Genomic DNA, 22,510 nt, shown 5'->3' on the forward strand with positions numbered 1-22,510 from the left:
TGCCGTCCCCACGAGTTGTGCGTCAATCCTCTTTATGTCATTTTTCCTCCACTGCTTCTGCCTCCTCAACCTCCTCTCGGTCTTCCACCTGCACCCAAAGCCTGTCTGGTCATGCCACAAGCTTTCTAACTGCGCAGAAGGGATCCTGCACACCTCCTTACTATGCTGGCAGTAGGGCTCAACGTCATCAGGCGGTTTTTACATTGAAATGTCTGGGAAATGTGAGTCACACAGCTGAGGAGTTGTGGTCAGCTCTGGAGAACCAATTTCATGAATGGTTGTCTCCACTGGACCTGAAACCAGGGAAGGCCGTGTGCGACAATGCTGCAAACCTGGGTGCGGCCCTTCGCCGGGGCAATGTCACACACGTGCCTTGTATGGCTCACGTGTTGAACCTGGTTGTCCAGCAATTTTTAGCCCACTATCCCAGACTAGATGGCCTTCTGCAGAGGGCACGGTCGCTGTGTGCTCACTTCCGCCGTTCGCATCCCGCAGCTCAGCGACTTACATCTCTACAGAAGTCGTTGGGCCTGCCACTTCACCGGCTAAAATGCGATGTGCCTACCCGGTGGAATTCAACTCTGCACATGTTGCAGCGACTGTGGCAGCACCGACAAGCCCTGGTGCAATACGTTCTGACGTATAGCCTGGGCCAACGAGATTCAGAGGTGGGGCAAATCACGCTGGAGGAGTGGTCTCAGATCAGGGACCTATGCACCCTTCTGCACAGTTTTGAAATGGCGACGAAGATGTTTAGTGCTGACGATGCCATTATCAGCATGACTATTCCGGTGATTTACATGCTGGAGCACATGTTAAACAGAATTCGGAGTCAGGTGGTGGCACAAGAGGAGGTGGAGGAAGTAGAGGAGGAGGAGTTGTATGCGGAAGGGCTAACATCTGCAAGGTCCAGACGGTCGGCAGCACCAGGGCGGCAGGCATGTGAGGGTGGGGGAGATGATTTTACCAGGGCGCATGGTAGCAGCCAAACTAGTGAGGAAGGTGCAGGAGCCCAGGAAGAAGTGGAGGACGAACTGATGGAAGACTCATCAGATGAGGGAGACCTTGATCACATTTCTGTTGTGCGAGGTTGGGGGGAGAGGACAGAGGAAGGAAGCATGATTGTTACCTCGCCACCAACACAACAGGGACTTGGTGCTCCTGGATGCGCAACACACATGAGTGCCTTCTTGCTGCACTACCTGCAACATGACCCTCGAATTGTGAGAATTAGAAATAATCCTGACTACTGGGTTGCCACACTGTTAGATCCCCGGTACAAAAGTAAATTTGCAGAAATTATTCCTGCCATAGAAAGGGATGCACGCATGCAGGAGTATCAGCAGAGACTGTTGCAGAATCTTACATGTGCTTTTCCACAAAATACCAGTGGTGCACGTAGTGAATCTCACAGTTCCAACTTGCCAACCGTGGTCTGTATGGAATTGTTCAATAAAGGGCCCAAAATTAAGATAACATAGATGGGAGAGGTCTCTATGAATAGGAATTCCTAAGTATTTGATACCCTGTGAGGGCCAGGCAAAGGGAAAGTTGGACTGGATGGAATCCTATATGGATTTAGGGAGGGAGACATCGAGGGCCTCAGACTTCGCTGCATTGATTTTAAAATTTTACCATGTAACAAAGTGATCTATTTCAGCCATAACAGCAGGGATGGATATATGTGATTGAGTGATATATACTAGGACATCATCAGCAAATAGAGAGCACTTGTACTCGGTGCCTCCCACCTCAATCCACCTAATATTGGGGTTATGGCGAATTGATGAGAGCAGGTGCTCCGTCACTAGGATGTTTAAGAGAGGGGACAGAGGACATCCCTGCCTTGTCCCATTGGTGATTGTGAAAGGTGATGAAAATGTTCTGACGCACCCCCTGGGCCTTGGGACACCCGGAGCCGGACCCTTTTTGGTGGATGCTGGTGGTTGTAGTCTTCGTGGCGGCGATCCGGTTCCGTGGCTCAGGGCGGTCAAACCAGTGGCGGAACTATTTATGTGGTTTTGATGTTTAAATGTCCGACTACGCCACCCGTGGATTGCGGTCAGAGTGAACCGCCGCTACAGGGCAGACCGCTAAGGCTGGTGTTGTGGGTGCAGCAGAGCGTAGCATAACTCCCCACGGGAGGAGTATAGCCTCAGGGCAGTGTATGCGGAGGATGGGGGTGATGGTGCAGGGCAGCAGCAGTAACGACACGGAGTCAGTGATGCAGTTCAGGGCCTTTACTCACAGTTCTTATTATCCAGACCACGTCTGCAGGTAACGGCTGCCCACGTCGTACTGTGCTCACCAGGTGAGGGGCTCAGACAACTCCCAGATAACTTTGGAGCGCTTCACAGGACCCCCTTTGTGTGTCCTTTGTCTGGCCTTTCTTACCAACACTTCTGTCCGGCTGCCTCGGGCCTCCTCTTGGTAAACTTGGCGCCAGTTTCCCTGACCCTATGTGGTGCCTTCCTAGCGGGTGGAGCAAGGGGCTGTGCCACATAAAATGTCAGAGCCTCCGGTTTCTAGCTGAGGGTCGTTTCCTGCCTCCACTAGTTCGGGGACCGGTCTCCCCCTTTGGCCTGACCCCTCCACGCAGGTGGATTCGGGCGTGCGGTGGCGACTCGCCCGTCCGCACCCCTGGGATCCCTTCATTCCTCGTTCCTGGAGCCTTCTCCGCTCCTCTTCCTTCCTTCTCCCTCTTGCAGGCCTGGGCCTCTGTTACTAGGCCTGCCTCCGGAGCAGAGCTCATGCAGAGCCCCTGCTCCCTGCCACTTCTGCTCAGACTTCTCTGCACTGAACTAAGATGGTGCCCACCTTTTATACTCCCTTCTCAATGCACCCAGGAACTGCTTCCTCCCTGCTCCTGCACTGCAGGGTTCCCCTTCCTCAGTGTTCCCTCCCCCCACTCCAGCCAGGGACAGGGACTGTCATGCCCATCTCAGGGGCATATTGGTCGCCCTGCCCCACGGCAATGTGGTGTAATGCATGCAGGTGTCGGGTCCTGATCCACACTCCATCCTTATCTGAGAGTGAGATATCACACCTCTGGGTGAGGTGCAATACGTCTGTAGCAACCGAGCCCTCGGTGCTACAGTTCCATTTATCTTCAGCCTAGGTGACGTATTGTGATACAGGGCCGTGATTTTGGCTATAAAAGGGGCCCCTAGACCCCTACCCCAAGCTTTTTAAGAGAATCATATATGGCGTGCCAGGAGACTCTATGGAATGCTTTCTCAGCATCCAACGAGAGTATCTACTTACAAATTTTTAACTGCATCTAGCCCAGGAAATACTTTGTGCCTAGTAGCAGTGTCTGCTAGTCAGCGGATTATCCCGGCTGTTAAGCAAGCTACACCACCTGTAGTTTGGACACTTAATTTTTTCAAAGGAAATGCTTCGGGACCACGGGATACTTAGTGAAGAGCATCAGGAGGCACCCCAAGGCATAGGGGCTGGGACTGGCACTAGGATGCCTTGCGGTGGACAGCCGAGCTCGATCCTTATAAAAGCTTTTTAACTGCAGCAGCTTTAGTGGACGCTACTGGAGCTGGATTTACGCGGCTGCTGGCATGAGACTTGCCCTCCAATAGATCCTTGTAAATGAATTTAAAGTGTATTCATTCAAATTAGAGGGACAATTTAAATTAAAAAGCTTAGAGCTGCCTCCACCACAGGGGGGCTCTCTCGACCCACCAGCGGACAGGCACCAGTATTGGGAGAGGGGGGCTGGCCGTCAGGGTTCACCGCGGCTCTGGCACAAACCCGGCGACACGGAGGTGGCACGGGCAGGAGCGGACTGGCCGTCTCGGCTTCTCACTTTTTGGATTTTAGAAGGGCATGACATGCCTATATCTGTGTCTCCCCCTCCTTTTACTCCTCCACCTCTTTTCTTTTCGCATGACTATATGTACTTGTCACTTTTCCATGTGTTAGTTGTGTCTTCTGAGCAGTTTGTCAGCTTTTGGACACCTTTGAAGGTGTTTTCTATGTGTTTCTCTGTGTTTTTGTTTGCCTGCCATTGGTTTTAACGGTGTTCGAAGGTGTTCGACGAACAGTTCGACGAACAGTTCGGCGAACACACGGGTGTTCGACGAACCGAACCGAACTCGAACACTACGGGGGTGGCTCAACACTATTTAGGACATCTCTTTAGTTCATGAAACATGTTCCTTTACATATGGGACTTTTCATTTCCACTGCACCACTTGAGAGTTGCTTACCTTACTTGAGGCATTTTTATGGCAGTACAAGTGAGACCTCATCTCTCGTATCATTGACTGTTACCATACACGATTGATATGTTTGAGTAATGTGTTGCATATAAACTGTGTTGCTCATATCCCATCTATTATTGATCTTTTTGCCTGTGCTGTCACACATTTTGTGTCTTTGCCTAAAAAAAAATCCATTGATCTTCACATTTGTATTATATTGATATCCTATATCTTATAATATGTTTAATAAAAATTATACATTTTAGAAGAACTAGATTTCAACCTATTTCTTGTTTACATTATTGGGGAATATTAGCTCCAGTCTTCTCTATTTTCGCCTCTCAGTATATTGGGAGTTTCCCATATGGACTATGGTCCCTACAATTATCTATGGGTTTAGCAAATTTCTCAAACATAGTACTGAGTGTAGTTCCTGCCAGATTAGTAGAAACTTGGTCTCTTCTGTTCACTTTGTGGTCTGCAACATTAGACAACAAACCACTAAGATATTATTCTCAGTGCTACCATGAAATGTATTGCACATGCGTCTTAAAGTTACTATAACCATTACGCTTCATATGCCACTGTATGTGAAGAAGAGAAAAATAATACTGGTCATATCGAATTTAGAGCTCTACTGTCTTATTTCAAAGAGAACCCACTGTTTCACGTTGCCCGTGTAACAAAACGTTTGTATTTGCTTCCTTTGAAAATTCTGTTACATCATTTCTCACTACCATTACGGGGATTTTTCTAAGTCAGAAAATTACGACGTATAACTAGGTTATGCCATTGTTTTATTGTTGTAGTGAGTCTGACCTATAGGAGCCCCACCAATTATGAGAATGAAGGGGACATACACATTATTAGCCAAGGTCTGTGTGGAATAGTGAAGCCATGTAAACTTTTTACTCCTCTATTAATGCAAATTGTCTCTTCAGAAAGGAAGAGGACTTGAACTTTAGTGCTTACTATCGGAAGTAGCAATCCTAAAAGTCAATATCGACCCTTTAACGAGCCTTGCCATATGACTTAGGGTAAAAGCCAAATCATAATCTCAATTTGCAGACACATGTGTCGGGGAGTTGCCCCTCCTCAGTGCAAAGCATCAGATTAGATTTGGCTGTATTAGAAGCAATTTTCATATTTAATTTCCCAGAGGAGCACTGCATGGGCCTATCAGTCTCCTTACACTGGCATGCCAGGTATGTCACTCCCCACAAAGAGAGACGTTACCTCTTACTCCACTATTGGAAATTAAAGTGGATGGTGCATGCACATGGCTCTAAATTCCTGCAAAAATGCTTAAAAATGTGTACCACAGCAAACAAGACTGAATCGTGGAGTATAATGACAAAAATATATCGATAGATGAGGACCATAGAATAGTTATACATAGCACAGGAAACCTTTCATTTATAACAAATATAACATTTAATTAAATTATACACATATTACAAGATTGCATTGGAAGCATCGTCACATATAAATACAGGAACATTAGGAAAACCAAAACAAGTCATACACAGGTACACATACAAGGGCTAATGCCCAGCTCACTAATTCAGACCCTAAGGGCTTGTTCACATTTTGCGTTTTTACAACTTTTCTTCTGCGCGTTTCTTGCCATGGAAAAAACGCAGCATTTGACAGTACCAATAATGTGAACGGAATTTCTGAAATCTCATGCACATGCTGCTTATTTTTTCCTTGTAGATTTGAACCAAAGTATTTTTTTCAAATGAATGGGGAAAAAACAAACATGAAAACACATAAAAAATGCTGGTAAAAATGCATCAAAAACGCAAAACATGTTTTTTTTATACAGTGTTTTTGCTGTTAAGATTTTTAGCTTTGATGCAAATACACAATATGTGCACATAGCCTTATAGTAAGGCCTCAAGCATATAAATGTATCACGGCTCCATACAAGTTGCAGGGAGCTGTCATATGGCACCTACAGGAATCTATAGGCTCATATTGTTCCACAAGAAAACAAATCAAACTATTGTCTATTGAATGCTAGATTATGGAGGTATTTTTCCTTATGAAGGCACCATACAAGAGCACAAAATAGCACATGGCATATGATCAGTCCAAGAATCAATGATTGTTAGGACCCATGATATATTGTTATGCAAGGTAGAGGGTGCACTTCATATAAGACACAGTATAGCAGCATATGTACAAGCCCTTAAAGGGACTCTGTCAGCACAGAATGGCTGGTCAAACCAAATGCAGGTACTTGGTGCATCATGGTGCCGTCAATTATTTAAGTGCATCTTCCCAGCTGCTTGTTTTTCCTCAATCTCTGCCCTTCTCTGGCTCTATGAAGACAGAGCTGTCAATTAAATAAGAGGTGGGGGTGGAGATAGAGGGAAAAGTGGCAGGCGGGAAAGTGTATTTAAATGATGGGCTCCGCCATGAAGCATTGTGCAGTGGGACTTAGTTTGAACTGTCATTCTGTGCTGACAGAGTCCCTTTAAAGAGAATCTGTCACCAGGTTTTTCCTACTTCATCTGAGAGCAGTATACTGTAGGGGCAGAGACCCTGATTCCAGCAATATATTACTTAGTTTACTAGGAGCAGCGGTTGTGATAAAATTGCCGCTTTCCTGCTGCAGATATAGCAGTGCTCAGAATGCTGAGCTCTGTATAACCCCGCCCACACCACTGATTGGCAACTTTATGTATACATTGACAGAAAGCTGCTAATGAGTGGTGGGGGCAGGATTACACAGAGCAGGAGGACTAGGAGCCACAAGACCACTAGTCCTGTAGTGATAAATTCCTGTTGAGAAAGCACACAGCAAATTAAGTGACAAATCACTGGAATCAGGCTCTCAGACTCTACATCATGTTGCTGTCATATTACATAGCAGAAACCTGCTGACAGATTCCCTTTAACACCTGCAACAGCATATACAGCCAAGCATAAAACCTGTCGAATGATTTCTAAAGATGGCTGAGACAAGCTATTAAATACATACAGTATAGCATTAGATTGATCAAAAACATACAATAAAACAAAAGCTATACAAAATATTAAACTAACGGCATATCCTTCAATATCGGCGCCATAGAGACCATTCAGAATTTTGGGGGCTGATGAACTTTCTGTACAGTCTTCAATGTACATAATTCTAACCTCTTAAATATTTTAAATTAGAGAAATGACAACGATGAATGGTAGTTTACAGGCTCAATGTACAGGGGGTAAGAACTACAGGTCTGTTAATAAAGCACATTACCTTACATGTAAGACACATTTAAACTGAATGAAAGATGTAAAATACATATAAAATACTTTTAGAACACGGTAACAGATTAACCCCCCCACACACAAATTGAGAAATCACTAATGTTCTGTTCTGAAAGTTTGTGAACATGGTTGTCTCATCCTGAAAGAATCTTTCCATGTGTTATATTATTACATATGGATGCCATAGAGGAGCCTTTCTTATTTCCGATGTGTCTGTCGTAACAAAAACGTAGAACTTCTAAGTAGGAGTACTGGCGGACAACCATGGTGGACAATCATGATGGACAGCCATGATAGACAACCATGGTGGACAACCATGGTGGACAATCATGGTGGAAAATCATGGTGGACAACCATGGTGCACAATCATGGTGGACAACCATGGTGGACAATCATGGTGGACAATCATGGTGGACTCATCATAATTCTCATAAAGATTCAGTTGAGTTATTTTGTTATTTCTGGAAAAGCTGAATTATGGCTAGTCTGATTTTGGTTATCACCAACCCTTTTGATAGTCCTGAACTAAAAATGTGTCTAATTATGCAGCCATATGGAAGAATAACTAGATAGATATATTACTCATGAGTCTGAGAATGTTGGGTGAAGAGACTTGGCTGCCATACTGTAAGACACTTTCCAATGAATTCATAGAAGATGACAACTCAAGAGAGAATATTTACTTGTGATATCTTTTGATTTTACATCAGACTTGCCCTATAGAGATGAAGTAGGCTACACAAATACTAAATGTTGTTTCTATTTCTTCTATGTTACATATAGTTTTACTAAGTTATTTACCTATATACTATGTCATAAGCAATGATCTCCTTCATTCTGCTTTAATACGACTTAACTCTATTGTACAGTAAATCCAAAAATAAAATCTACTGCCATAAAACTGCTCTCATGAAGTATAGAAAGTGACATTGTTTATCCAGAGATGAGTAACTACAATCAACCTGAGAGGCTGCGTATGTATTAGTTGCAGACAATCCACAGCTCTTAGATCAATATATTCTTCTGTCATACTGAATTATTTGCATGATTGATGACTCCATGCCCAGTGTGACTAGATGCCACTGACTTTATGAAGAGACGCTAAACATAAAATGGGCTTTGACAGACGTTTGTGGTTTACAAGCTCCTGAGCCTCAAAGATTAATAGAGAAGATAATGGTATTGTATCAACTAATGCCGTAAAGCACTACAAAACAAAAGTATATTTACAAAGGATTACATGTGAAGAGAATCTACAGCACAGAATTATGTGCGCTCCATCTGCGGTTGCTGAAAGCCCCGGATTAAGCTTGGCCAAATGACTTTTAATAGGTTGGTATGAAGTTCGAAATGCTTAAAATTTCTCTGTGCCCTTGGGCAAAGGGTGGGCCGAGTACAATTCCACTGATTGCCTCTTGTGATCCTGCTTGTTTTCCCATGTTTCCTCCTCGGGTTCATATGTACCTTTCAGGACAGAGATCCTATCAGAAAGGCTCTTGTTGTATGGGAACAGGACAAAGTTGTAGAGGAGCGAAGCTAAAATTCCACCAATAAGAGGTCCAATCCAGAAGACCTGATGAAAAAATGCAAATAATCAATTTCATCTCTCAAAACACTTCATTTGTGACCGGTTGGGTTTTCCATCTTCACCGCACCCTGATCTATTGGTTTATTTTGTTTATTCTCTACTTGTAAAACTTTTCATTTCATTACTATAGTTTTTTTTTATAGATATATCAAACACTTAACTAGAATTATATGATAAATCAACTGGGTTACAGAGGTGGCCAAAAGTATTGGCACCCCTGCAATTCTGTCAGATAATACTCAGTTTCTTCCTGAAAATGATTGCAATCACAAATTCTTTGGTCTTATTATCTTCATTTAATTTGCTTGCAAGGAAAAAACACAGAAGAGAATGAAGCAAAAATCAAATCATTGATCATTTCACACTAAACTCCAAAAATGGGCCGGACAAAAGTATTGGCACCCTCAGCCTAATACTTGGTTGCACAACCTTTAGCCAAAATAACTGCAAACAACCGCTTCCGGTAACCATCAATGAGTTTCTTACAATGCTCTGCTGGAATTGTAGACCATTCTTCTTTGGCAAACTGCTCCAGGTCCCTGATATTTGAAGGGTGCCTTCTCCAAACTGCCATTTTGAGATCTCTCCACAGGTGTTCTATGGGATTCAGGTCTGGACTCATTGCTGGCCACCTTAGAAGTCTCCAGTGCTTTCTCTCAAACCATTTTATAGTGCTTTTGGAAGTGTGTTTTGGGTCATTGTCCTGCTGGAAGACCCATGACCTCTAAGGGAGACCCAGCTTTCTCACACTGGGCTCTACATTATGCTGCAAAATTTGTTGGTAGTCTTCAGACTTCATAATGCCATGCACACGGTCAAGCAGTCCAGTGCCAGAGGCAGCAAAGCAACCCCATAACATCAGTGAACCTCCGCCATTTTTGAATGTAGGGACCGTGTTCTTTTCTTTGAATGCCTCTTTTTTTTTCCTGTAAGCTCTATGTTGATGCTTTTTCCCAAAAAGCTCTACTTTTGTCTCATCTGACCAGAGAACATTCATCCAAAATGTTTTAGGCTTTCTCAGGTAAGTTTTGGCAAACTCCAGCCTGGCTTTTTTATGTCTCGGGGTAAGAAGTGGGGTCTTCCTGGGTATCCTACCATACAGTCCCTTTTCATTCAGACGCCGACGGGTAGTACGGGTTGACACTGTTGTACCCTCGGACTGCAGGGCAGCTTGAACTTGCTTGGATGTTAGTCGAGGTTCTTTATCCACCATCCGCACAATCTTGTGTTGAAATCTCTCGTCAATTTTTCTTTTCCGTCCACATCTAGGGAGGTTAGCCACAGTGCCATGGGCTTTAAACTTCTTGATGACACTGCGCACGGAAGACACAGGAACATTCAGGTCTTTGGATATGGACTTGTAGCCTTGAGATTGCTCATGCTTCCTCACAATTTGGTTTCTGAAGTCCTCAGACACTTCTATGGTCTTCTTTCTTTTCTCCATGCTCAATGTGGTATACACAAGGACACAGGACAGAGGTTGAGTCAACTTTAATCCATGTTAACTGGCTGCAAGTGTGATTTAGTTATCGCCAACACCTGTTAGGTGCCACAGGTAAGTTACAGGTGCTGTTAATTACACAAATTAGAGAAGCATCACATGATTTTTCAAACAGTGCCAATACTTTTGTCCACCCCCTTTTTTAGGTTTTGTGTGGAATTATATCCAATTTAGCTTTAGGACAATTCTTTTTGTGGTTTTTCATTGAAGACAAATTAAATGAAGAGAATAATACCAAAGAATTTGTGATTGCAATCATTTTCAGGAAGAAACTGAGTATTATCTGACAGAATTGCAGGGGTGCCAATACTTTTGGCCACCACTGTACAATTCTAGTATTGAAACAGCCTATGCTACATTTCAGAGCTGTATTCACTATTCTGCTGGATGTTAATGGAGACTGTTTATAAACAAACCCAAAACAGATTAACCCCTTAAGGACCATGGATTTTTTCGTTTTTGCGTTTCTGTTTTTTGCTCCCCTTCTTCCCAGAGCCATAATTTTTTTATTTCTCCATCAATATGGCCATATGAAGGCTTGTTTTTTGCAGGATGAGTTGTACTTTTGAACAACACCATTACTTTTACCATATTGTGTACTGGAAAACAGGAAAAAAAATTCCAAGTGCGGTGAAATTGCTAAAAAAAGTGCAATTCCACAATTGTTTTTTTTTTAACATGTTCATTAGATGCTAAAAATGACCTGTCATTATGATTCTCCAGGTCATTATAATTTCGTAGATACCAAACATGTATAGGTTCTTTTCTATTTAAGTGGTGAAAAACAATCCAAAGTTGCTCCATTTTCCGAGAACCGTAGCGTCTCAATTTTCTGTTATCAAGGGCTAGATAAGGGCTTATTTTTTGCGCATCATGTTGATGTTTTTATTGATACCCTTTTGGGGTAGATATGATGTTTTGATTGCCTGTTATTGCATTTTATTGCAATGTTGAGGCGGCCAAAAAATGTAACTCTGCTGTTTTGATATTTTTCCCCGTTACATCGTTTACTGATTGGATTAATTCTTTTTATATTTTGATAGATCGGACGATTATGAATGCGGCGATACCAAATATGTGTATTTTTTTATTGTTTTATTTTGAATGGGGCAAAAGGCAGGTGATTTGAACTTTTATATTTTTTTCATTTTTTAAATATTTTTCAAAACTCTTTTTTTTTTTTTACTTTTTACTTCCTTCAATAGTCTTTATATAAGCTGTGATCTTCTGATTGCTGCAGCCCTGCTATGTGTAGCAAAAATGCTCATCTGCTATGAGCACCAACCACCGTGCAACGCTCATAGATGTTTGGCAATGACAACCACAGGGGTCTCCTGCAGACTCCAGGTTGTCATGCCAATCCATTGTCGCCCCGCAATCATGTGACAGGGGCCCTGATGGGCAGAGCGTTATTTCTGGTGACAGGTTCCCTTTAAAAGCAACGTGCAAAGCAACGGACTCCATATCAAAGAAAAGTAAAAAGTGTGATTCTACCAGGATCACAAAAATGTTATAAAACTAAAATGAGCTCACCTAAAATAACCTCTAATTACATAAAAGTGTTTATTACTCAGTTTATGAATGTTTGGTGTAGGTCTGAATCACTTTAACAATGGTGTTGATTACAATTTTAAAAGAAGTAATTAAGAAAAATATTTCTTTATTATGCGCGCGTATATACTTAAGTCAGTATGCAAACAGCCTTTAACCCTGTATTTAACTGAGCAATTAAAATAATGTACGTAGGTACAGCATAGGTAGTGAGGTACCACAGGTACGTTCTGTTTCTGTAGTTACTCTTGATGATATGTTGCAATTTGTAATTACATTTATTTCATGTTTATCTTTTGTGTATAATTATGTGGTGCGTTATAAATACATTTTTGCAATATCCCTTTACATCCCTGCTTTCAGCTGTTTGGTTCTATGTGGTTTTATTAGGATATGCCTGTATTTTTGGAAACAGAGGGGATATAAACTATCTGATATACAGTAATTAAAATTAATTACTCTTACAATGGCGGTTAATCCTATGAAATAATTATCTTAGACTTTTTACCCACAAACTTTTTACAGCTCTTTACAACTTCTGATTTGCATGGAGCCACTCATAGGGAATCAAAAAGTTGCAAAATTTGTCAAAAGTGGCAACTTGGGACAAATTTTGCCACAGCATCTCTTCAAAGACTTGCATACTTTGTAGCTAAAATCCATGCCAAGTCATGGTTGGCAAACATTTAATTTCTGGAACAAGCTCAGCCCAATAATGTGCCAAATATATTAAGAAGTGTGCTCCTCCTAATAAATTTGGTTCACCGTCCCACGAGCTATAGTTTCAAGACTGATGCATAAAACATCAATTTAAATAATGTAAATGCCCCCACCAAAAATTCTTATTCTAGCAAGTACAAACATCTGTTATCTCTGACGCCTGGAAATAAAGTCTCTAAGTAATGTAGGCCTGTACCTATAGGTGCCAAGGAATAAGAGGTAGTTTTGTCTAGCACAGTATGAAATCAATAGGTTTTCTGATATTTTTTTTCAATTTAAAATGATCATACATTTTAAGACATTTAATTTGATATCTCACCCATTGATCTTTAAAGATTCCAGTAATGGCTGCAGGACCAAGGGATCGAGCTGGGTTCATAGAGCATCCAGTGAAGTAAATCTGCCAATAAATTTAGAAAATGTAATTAATTGCAATGTTTATATCTGGATTTTAAGTAAGAAAAATCTCAAGTCAATATTTGTTCTGACCGCCCTTTGTCAAAAAAAACACCAATTCTTCTAGGCATAAACGCACGCAACTTTTGAAGGAACTCAGCTGGGAGATAGTTCCAAACATCTTGGAGAACTAACCACAAAGCTTCTATGGATTTAGGCTTTCAAAAATCCTTTTTATGTAATTCCAGACAGGTTTGAATATGTAATAAACAAAAGGCCAATGGCATAGTAAAAATAGCAGCTCTGCCCCTACAGGCTGCTGATAAGCAATGACTCCTAACAAAGCATCGGAAAACAAGGAGGAATACGGAGTCTTAAATAGTATAAAAAGGTTGATTTTTTATTTTCTCATGCAAAAGATAATTGAAAGGGGGAAGTGGGGAAAAAGGGGAATACTTGGCAAAAATCAGGCATAATCAGACAGAACAGGAAATGAGTGGCAATAAACATATTCCATAAACTCCCTAAGAAAGTGCATATGATAAAGTACTCACACATGTGTGGGTACAAGTGGTTTGGCAGATAAGCCCTAAGTATACAGTTATTAAGTACAATATAAAGCTTAGCAGTAGTGCACAATATTTTTATAAATAAGGCTTCTACCTTACCACCACTGAGGAATCAACTGCGGCCAAGTTTAAAGGTGTAAAAAAGTGATTGCTTATAGTGCAGGATTGCGCCTCGGCCCGTGTTTCGCCGCCAGGAGACTGGTTTTCTCAAGAGGTGATGAGGGAATGAGGAAAAGGACCTGTTTTTATGTAAATAGGCTGGTCACGTGACTGCCACATTGGTGAGTCATAGTCAAGGTCATAGTGGAAGCTGCCCAGTAGGTGTATTACGGCAAATGCGCCGGGGGCCCGCCCCGACCCGCCACGCGCCCGCCGGCCGTCAAACACACCGCGCGTGCGCAGAGCCCGCCTAAGGCAGGCTCCGGGAACACGGGGCGGGCCATTAGTTGCTCTGTGGGGTTCATATCATCACTTTCAGGACTGCTTTTTATCTTTATCTTTATGCTAAAGAAAGCTATTAGTGATATTGGCTGGATATTTGGCATATTGTCTTGCTGCAGAATAAGTTTGGCGTCAATCAGATGCCTCCCTGATGGCATTGCCTGATGGATAAGTATCTGGTTGCATCTTGGCATTGAGGACATCATTAATCTTGACCAAATCCACAACTCCATTTCCTGAAATACTTCTCCAACTACAGCCAAATTTTGTCAGATGCTGACATAGGTCTGCACCACAATTACTATGTTCTCATGCATAGTTCAGTCACTTGGCCAAGTCGAAAGTATAGCTTTTTGACCACTCTTCTTCCATGAATACTAATAGTACTGGCCATACCTTTCCAAACAGTAGATAGATGTTGCTTATTCCCACTGGTTTCTGCCACTTATGAGCTGATGGTACTGCTGCATATCTTCCAATTTTGAGGGGAAGTAAACCTGATGTGTCTTTCATCTGCTAAAACAAGTTTCTTTGACTGACCACTGTGTCTACAGTTCTCAACGCTGGCCATTTCTTGGTGATTCTTCAAATGAGTTATATGAATAACTATCTTGAAACCCCAGATATCTTTAAAATCTTTGCATAGGGGAGACTTTTATAATGTGGTATAACTTCCTTGTTTCTTGCTGTGCTCGTCCTTGCCATGGTGTATGACCTGTGACATGAAACTGTCTTCCACAGCCTCACCTTTGCAGCAGAGCTAGGCTGTTCTTCACCACAAAGTTTTAAGCCTTCTATACAGCTGTTTCTCTTTCAGTTAATGACTGTGTCAACATACATATTAAAATGATGGTTTTTATCACCTGTTTGGTATAATTGATTATTCATACACCTGCCTATAATCCTTCAAAATCCCTGACTTTGTTCAAGTATACTTTGAAGAATTGATGCTTTGATGCTGCTTTGAAGGCCCCCACCATGCTTCACTAAATATAGATTTTCTTTAAATTATCCACACTCTGTCTATACAATTTATTTTAATCAATTTTCAGGGAAAAACATTTTTTCAACATAATCTCCTTGTTTTTCAAAACAGTTTGTCAATCTGAAAACAAGCTTTTTTATTCCCTCATTAAAAAATATTTAGGCTGAGCTGTGAGCCATGAAAGCACCGATGGCTTCACCTCGTCATCAGATGTGAATTTGTTTCCTTGTAGGATTTTTGGGGGGTCTTTCAGGGGACCAAACATAGTCCAAAGGGGCAGGATCAAGACTGCAGGGAGGATGCTTTAACACTTCAAAATAAAGTTTTTAAAGAGTTTTGACTGTATGGTACCGGTTTTCGGATGTGCATTGTCATGCAACAATCTTTAGATAGCAGTCCTCTGCATTTTTTTTTAAAATTTCTTCATACTGTGCCAAAAGTCTATGATAAATATCATCAGGAGACACCCTCTGACCACAAAAATCAAAACACTGTACACCACTCTTTCTTCGTGCGGATCTCAAGTTGGGCAACCATTGTTTCTCGCACCGCAGGGACAGATAACTAATGTAACATGCTCAAACCTACACAGCAGTAACTGGAAAGACAGCAAACTCCTATGGAAACGTTAAAACCAAGTAAAACTATGGCAGCTGCAGGTCCCACCAAAGGGAAACACATTTACCTTGATAATGGAGCTTTGTCGCACTACTTTCAGTGGAGAGGTAGTCAGTGGTCAGGGCCCTGTTCTTAAGATAGATGCAGGTGGATGCTATATCTCCTATATATTGGCTCCTGTATGCCGTTCATCATTTTTGAGTGTGTATGCCTACTAGAGGTGGACACCCAGATATACTAGACTGCATCTGAGTGTCCGCCTCCTGTAGGTGTATTCGCCCAAAAATGATGCACTACAAGGCACACATTCGCTCTGCTGGCACCATTATAGTCTATGGTTCCTTTGGCGCATACCTTCCCATACCAAATCCCATTTTGCGGGGGATTTGGACGCAAGCCATGACCGGACCCATGAACATGTAACTAAACTCAATGTAAAAGCGCCCTAAGATGCTGTGTCAAAAACGCACTAAAAGCTCAGTGTGGGAAAGTAGCCTAATTGGATTTTACCACAATTGGAAACTAAGGCCACATTTACACGTTCAGTATTTGTTGAGTTTTTTACCTCAGCAATTGTAAGCCAAAACCAGGAGTGGGTGAAAAATACAGAAATGGTGACGTGGTAACGAAGTAAAATACTGACCACATACTCAACGTGTGAATGTGGCCCAACATGAAACATTTTAATGCATTCATGCATATTTTAGCTGTAAAAAAGGCACCAAAATGGTAAAAGACAAAATAAAAGCATTTTTGATTTTGTGTAAATTTATCGACCCACCCGAACCATTTTGAAAAATTTGGCACAAAAAATGATAACGAATTCCACAAGAAAAAAAACGGTGAATCATTGCCATAATATTTGAATGAACATGTTGAATTCCTCCTGGTCTTGTAGAAGAGCAGTGAAGAGCCTCTTAAGTTACCAAATTCAGAGTAATATAAAATTCCGGACATTCCTCACTGTTAAACTCTCCAGGTCATATTGAATACATACAGTATAGTGGGAATATTTGAGGTATCATATATTGTGGTACGTTGTATATTTCTGTATAAGTAATGCACAATTAGTGCGTCTTTTCTTTATCTTCCTTTCCCTTAATTATCTCATATTAAGTACAAATAACAAAGAAATTGCTGTCTACACAGAAAACTGCCTTTGTTTATCTTTAGAAACAAATTATAGTAAAAATTAAAGAATTATATATGTGAAGGGTAAAATGTTATGTAATTATACTGCAAGTGTTTGTCTCATGAATGCAGATCAATTCATATGTCCTATTAAGAAGCCTCCCATTAACTTTTTTTCACTAAATCTAGGTACATATGTATGTAGTGTAGGGTGTGTGTTAATATACTCACCTACCGTTGTCTTCTCCAGTATCCTCTGGTCCTCTTCTCTGTGACGTCACGGCTCTGCAGACTCTCCGGGTCACACTGTGCTCGGCATGACCCAAAAGTGACTTTTACAATGCAAGTCTATGGAGCCTCACAAAGAGGTTCAGAAGAAGGCTCCATAGACTTACATTATAAAAGAGACTTACGGTTCCTGCATAGAGTGATCCAAATAGTCTGAAGAGCGTTGATGTCACTCAGGAGAGGAGCAGAACGGCGCTGGCTACAGGAGCAGATGGCGATAGGTGAGTATATTAATACACTCACACTACACTACATGCACATATACACACATTTAGTAAAAAAAAAAAAACTTCTTTAAGGTATCTAAATATCATAGATGAGGGTCCCCTACTCACAACCCCCTTTTGTTAACCAGAAAGAAAACAAATAATGATATTACCCATTGCTTTTTATAATTTTTACTATTTTACATGGAGAAACAGAATCTGCTTTTTTCTTTCTTTTTTTTTTACAATTTTTTGCACTACTAAATTTGCTCTGTTTTTACCCAGCACAAATATGCCTATTTTATATTGTATATAAATACATCAATGTCGTTAAATAATTACTTAAACCAAACGTTCCCTTTAAGACAAATATTTAATAGCATGTAGTTAATGCAATCACAGTTTTCTTACCCCCAGGAGATGTCCCAGAGTCACAGAAAGCCCAATGGACAGGGAGGGTGACCCTACATTGTCATTTCTTCTGCTGTCTGTGGACGCGAAGATGCAGAGGACCAGCTGGAATGTCAGGATCATCTCCACAACCATCGCCAGACCTGAGGATTCGACAGATACCTGCAAGGGGGAAATTGTTAACATATATCTTGCAGGCTTGATTAGTCCTGGCAGCCCCATTCTGCTATTAGAAGAATAAACTATAATTATAATTAATTGACTCTTCATATAATACACTGCAATTATCTTTCAGGGAATCATCTAGATAACTCTAATTAGACATTTCCCCTCATGCACAAAATTAATCAGTGAGTAAAACAAATGCTGTAAATCGCTCATATTCCTTCTGATGAATCACTCATCAATATCATCCGACAAGAGACCGTCCATTATATGTGAAGAATGTAATGTGTGCAGCGTTCGCCACGTATCACACATGTACAATTCAGGGCAAATACCAAGCATATGGTAACAAGGAAAACAAGAATCTCGTTGAGGTTCTCAAGGTCTGTTCTCCAAAAACACAAGTGCAGGAGATGCATAAGCATAAGTATATTATACACTTCAAGGGGGTAAAGTTATTACGAGAGGACTCTTTAAAATAATTTTGCCATATGGCCATAATTTGTGCCAAACTTATCAAAGTGTTCTACAAGTTTGGATAAATTTGGCACATTTTAAGATACCACACTTCTGCATAGAAATATTTCTCCATTTTTTACACCATTCTCTTACTGAAGTGAGATTGTGACTTTTTTTTAACCTTTTTTTAAAGTGGCAATTTGGCTAAAACCTTATTTGCATAGCTAAGCATGTCCACTTATGAAAAGTGGCAGAAGAATAAAATTGCCAAAATTTGTTAAATTTTTCTATCTATCTATCTATCTATCTATCTATCTATCTATTTATCTATCTATCTATTATCTATCTGATCTATTATCTATCTGATCTATCATATCTACCTATTATATCTATGTATCTATCTATTTATCTATTAGTTTTTATATAATCTATCTATCTATCTATCTATCTATCTATCTATCTATCTATCTATCTATCTATCCTTGCAATGATTTATATCTTCCAGCTCAGCTGTAGAGCCACTTGCAATCAACATACAGTATATACCTTCCCATTTAAATGATATGGACCTTTGACAAATGACAAACTATATATATTTTTGTTGGAATGCTTGAGAAAGGTCCTCAATTGGACCGAAACGTTGCGTCACTATGGGCTATTACATTTTTCAAATTTTCTATTTTGGGAATGCTGCCTAGTAAGTAAGAAGAGAGAACTGTTTTCCAGCAATCTGATTATAACCAAAAATTTAAAGAATGATGATATTTTTTACATGAATAAATACTTTGTTACAGTAGAAATAGAAAAAGATGTAATCATCAAAGAAAAATCCTGTCTTGCTATTTCCCATACGGAATCCCTTATCATGGCTACTATTTACACATTCAGATACTAGTGATACTTTTAGTTACATTGGGTAAGTTTTTTATATTTATTATGACTCATTCATACAAAATCACAAATATTCAGTTAATACATACCTGATTGATGGCCAGGTTTCCACGGATTTGACTTGGAGCCACTCCATATAAGATACCAGCTCCTGCAATTGCTCCAACAAGCTGGGCAACTATATAGAATAATGCACGCAGAACAGAGATGTGAGACCCCAACAGGAACGCTATCGTGACAGCTGGATTTATATGGGCCCCGCTTACATGTCCGAATGTTTGTACCAAGGTGCCAATGGCAAGGCCAAAAGCTATGGAAATTTGTAGTACACTAGGGAGAGCTGATGGCCAATTTAGGGCAGACCCCAATCCCAAAAATACAAATATTAAAGTGGCTACAAATTCTGAAAATACAGCCCGGACAAACGCTAAGGAGCAAATTTCATTCCTCATTGTGCTGTAAGTCGAAATCGGAGCAGGATCAGGATGTTTGTTCTTTGCCTGGGTCTCCTTGCTATTTACTCAGGAGACATTTCAGTGGCATATATATATGAACAGGAAGAGTAGGGAACCATTCCAGAAAGGGCTGGACCCAAGAAACAAGACAGATCTTTAAAAGTTTCCAGCTCACAGGAATCCTGACCTTCTGTAATGGTAAAAAAGAAAGTTCTAATTTTCACAAATGTACTGCAAACTGGCAACACCCATGTGGCACACTTTGTTAAGTGACATTCATATTGCTTCTTCGCTGCCAATTTTCTCCTGACGAGTACAATTATTAATAGAGCTTGCTAAAGACAACAATGTGCAATTAGCTAACATAGGAAATATTCATCATTCACTATGGCTTTCAAAATGGAGAAAGATTTTTTTTTTATTATATCTTATTCACACGATCTGCACGTGCCAGAGACTCTACTAGAGTCAGGGATTTCAGTGCCCATCACTGACCACCAAAGTCCAGATACATTTTGCAGTAGTCTATAGTTAAACGTAACTTCATTAGTTAACTACACTCTACTGGGAAAGCTGCTGATGGTTTGTTGTCAGGGGGGATGGGCAGTCGTTCAAAGTTTACAGTCACTTCTAAAGTGTCAAACAGATCCATAACTCAAAGAAATAGGAAATCCAGATTATAACCTGACCATGTAAACTATTGTGGTTATACCATGAAAATTCGAGATAAGAATATCTCTTTAAAGAAACAAGAAATCAGTAGACCTGGCGTAAATTGAGACTTCCAGACAGAGAAAGAGAGAGTTTGAATGTAAAGATAGAGTAGCTGGTATAGTGATGGTTACATCTCAATCTCAGACATAAACCCGGAATTAAAGGGAATCTGTCACTAAGTTTTTGCTACCTCATCTGAGAGCAGTATGATGTAAGCAAAGAGACCTTGATTCCAATGATGTGTCACTTGGTTTACTGTGTGCAGTGGGTTTGACATAATCACAGTTTTTAGATGTAGGATGCAGCAGAGCTGAGAAAGCTGCCCCTGCCCACATGAGGCTCTGTATATACATAGTCTATTGACTGTGAGCTGCTTATCACAGGCTACAGCAGGTTCGGTCTAGCAAGTGCATGCCAACTAGTCCCAGCAATGATAATCACCAGGTGATAAAACCTTCAGTAAACAACAGCACACAGCTTGATAAGTGACACATCCTTAGAATCTGTGTTTCAGCCTGAGTTTCCTGCGGTCTCCAGGTTACATATCAAAAACCTGTTAACAGATTCCCTTTAATATGCTTTAAGCCAGCCACAGACAAGCATATGAAAAATAAACTCAACTAATTTTTATCCTTGTGTCCATTTTTTGTGTCCTTGCGACACCAGTGTGATGTACGCATGTAAGTGAGTGAGTGACCCATACAATAGTAATGTACAGTGAAGCTTTTGTGAATGAATGCTGCCATCTAGTAACCAGAGAATATAGGGATGTGAACTAAGAAAGAATGACTGATTGCATGGAAGGAGGGGAAAGGCTAGATGAACACGGACATGTGATCTGCTGTAACGGAGCAAGAAAATACAAAAGAAACCCAAAGACCAGGGCAGAAGTCAGTCATCGCCAAGACTTGTATCAAGTTACATGTGAAGTATCATCTGATCTGTTTTATAGCCGAATCCTATAAGAGTGTGACTAGAGACTTATGACTATCTTCAGTAGTGGCCAGGAGGTCTAAATAAAGGCATGGAACATCGCTTGGGTGACCAGCAGGCCAGGTGACCTAATTAAAGGGACGGAAGTTCGCTCAAGTGAGCAGCAGGCCAGGAGGCCTAATGAAAAGAAAGAGACAGGACTTAAGCTGAGCTCTAGAGATAGGGGACACCCAGAACAGGTTGGTGATAAAAGGGCCTGAACACAGTGTACAGTACAAGACTTGCGGCCTAGCAGCGGAGCGGCATTGACTCCTGTTAAGGCCTATAGATGTATCCACCATCGATAGACAAAGTGGCTGAGTGAAAGCTCTTGTTGATACTATTCGCACTCTTACAGGCGATGTACCAGGGTATTCTTCTCAAAATCACTCGGTGTATTATATTGTTGAAGTTATCAATCCATATTGCATTTATACGTCTATTTGCTTGTACACGAAGATAACGGTTAATTGTATAGGGAAAGTTAGGGAATGTTAGCCGACGATTAGCCTATTGGTGTCGCACTTCTAAGTGCGGTAGCACCAGTTTTATCATTTAGCGGTCAGCAATGTAGGGACCGAGTTAGGGACAGAGGATAACTGTTACAAGACTGATTAGAAAAGATGTACTGAAAGGAGGCTGATATCTGTAGATTTTGGGTAATACTGTATTTTGGGAGTAGTGTACCTTATATAGCTGGTTTGCCCATGGCCAAATTTAATCGCAATTAGAGATGAGCGAACCCGTGGATGTTCGATTTCCCGGGTTGGATGAACATATAGTGAAAAAGTTTGATTGGGGTCGGAATTTGACCTTGAACTTGACCCCAGACCCAAACCCAATACAAGTCAATGGGACCCGTACTTCTGTGCTTTAAAATGGTAAAATGGTCATAGTCAAGGCTAGGGGGCTGCAAAAGAAAGCTAAATGGGGGTAAGAGCAGGACAATTGCCCTGCAAACAAATGTGAAT

General features: G+C 41.0%; 1 protein-coding gene across 1 annotated transcript; it reads right to left on the bottom strand.

Moving 5' to 3' along the window:
- Positions 1 to 5,627: 5,627 nt before the first annotated feature.
- On the bottom strand, positions 5,628 to 19,973 carry LOC141197762 (aquaporin-5-like). The gene is made up of 4 exons (XM_073662855.1): positions 19,488 to 19,973; positions 17,884 to 18,045; positions 13,158 to 13,238; positions 5,628 to 9,051 (listed from the first exon to the last, which is right to left on the bottom strand). The coding sequence occupies exons 1-4, from the start codon at positions 19,848 to 19,850 to the stop codon at positions 8,833 to 8,835; spliced, it is 825 nt and encodes a 274-aa protein (XP_073518956.1). The 5' UTR covers positions 19,851 to 19,973; the 3' UTR covers positions 5,628 to 8,832.
- Between the last annotated feature and the right edge of the window lie 2,537 nt (positions 19,974 to 22,510).

The sequence above is a fragment of the Phyllobates terribilis genome, unplaced genomic scaffold (genome assembly GCF_046119375.1).
Source record: "Phyllobates terribilis strain yellow unplaced genomic scaffold, ASM4611937v1 Scaffold_2__4_contigs__length_985480577, whole genome shotgun sequence".
Taxonomy (NCBI): domain Eukaryota; kingdom Metazoa; phylum Chordata; class Amphibia; order Anura; family Dendrobatidae; genus Phyllobates; species Phyllobates terribilis.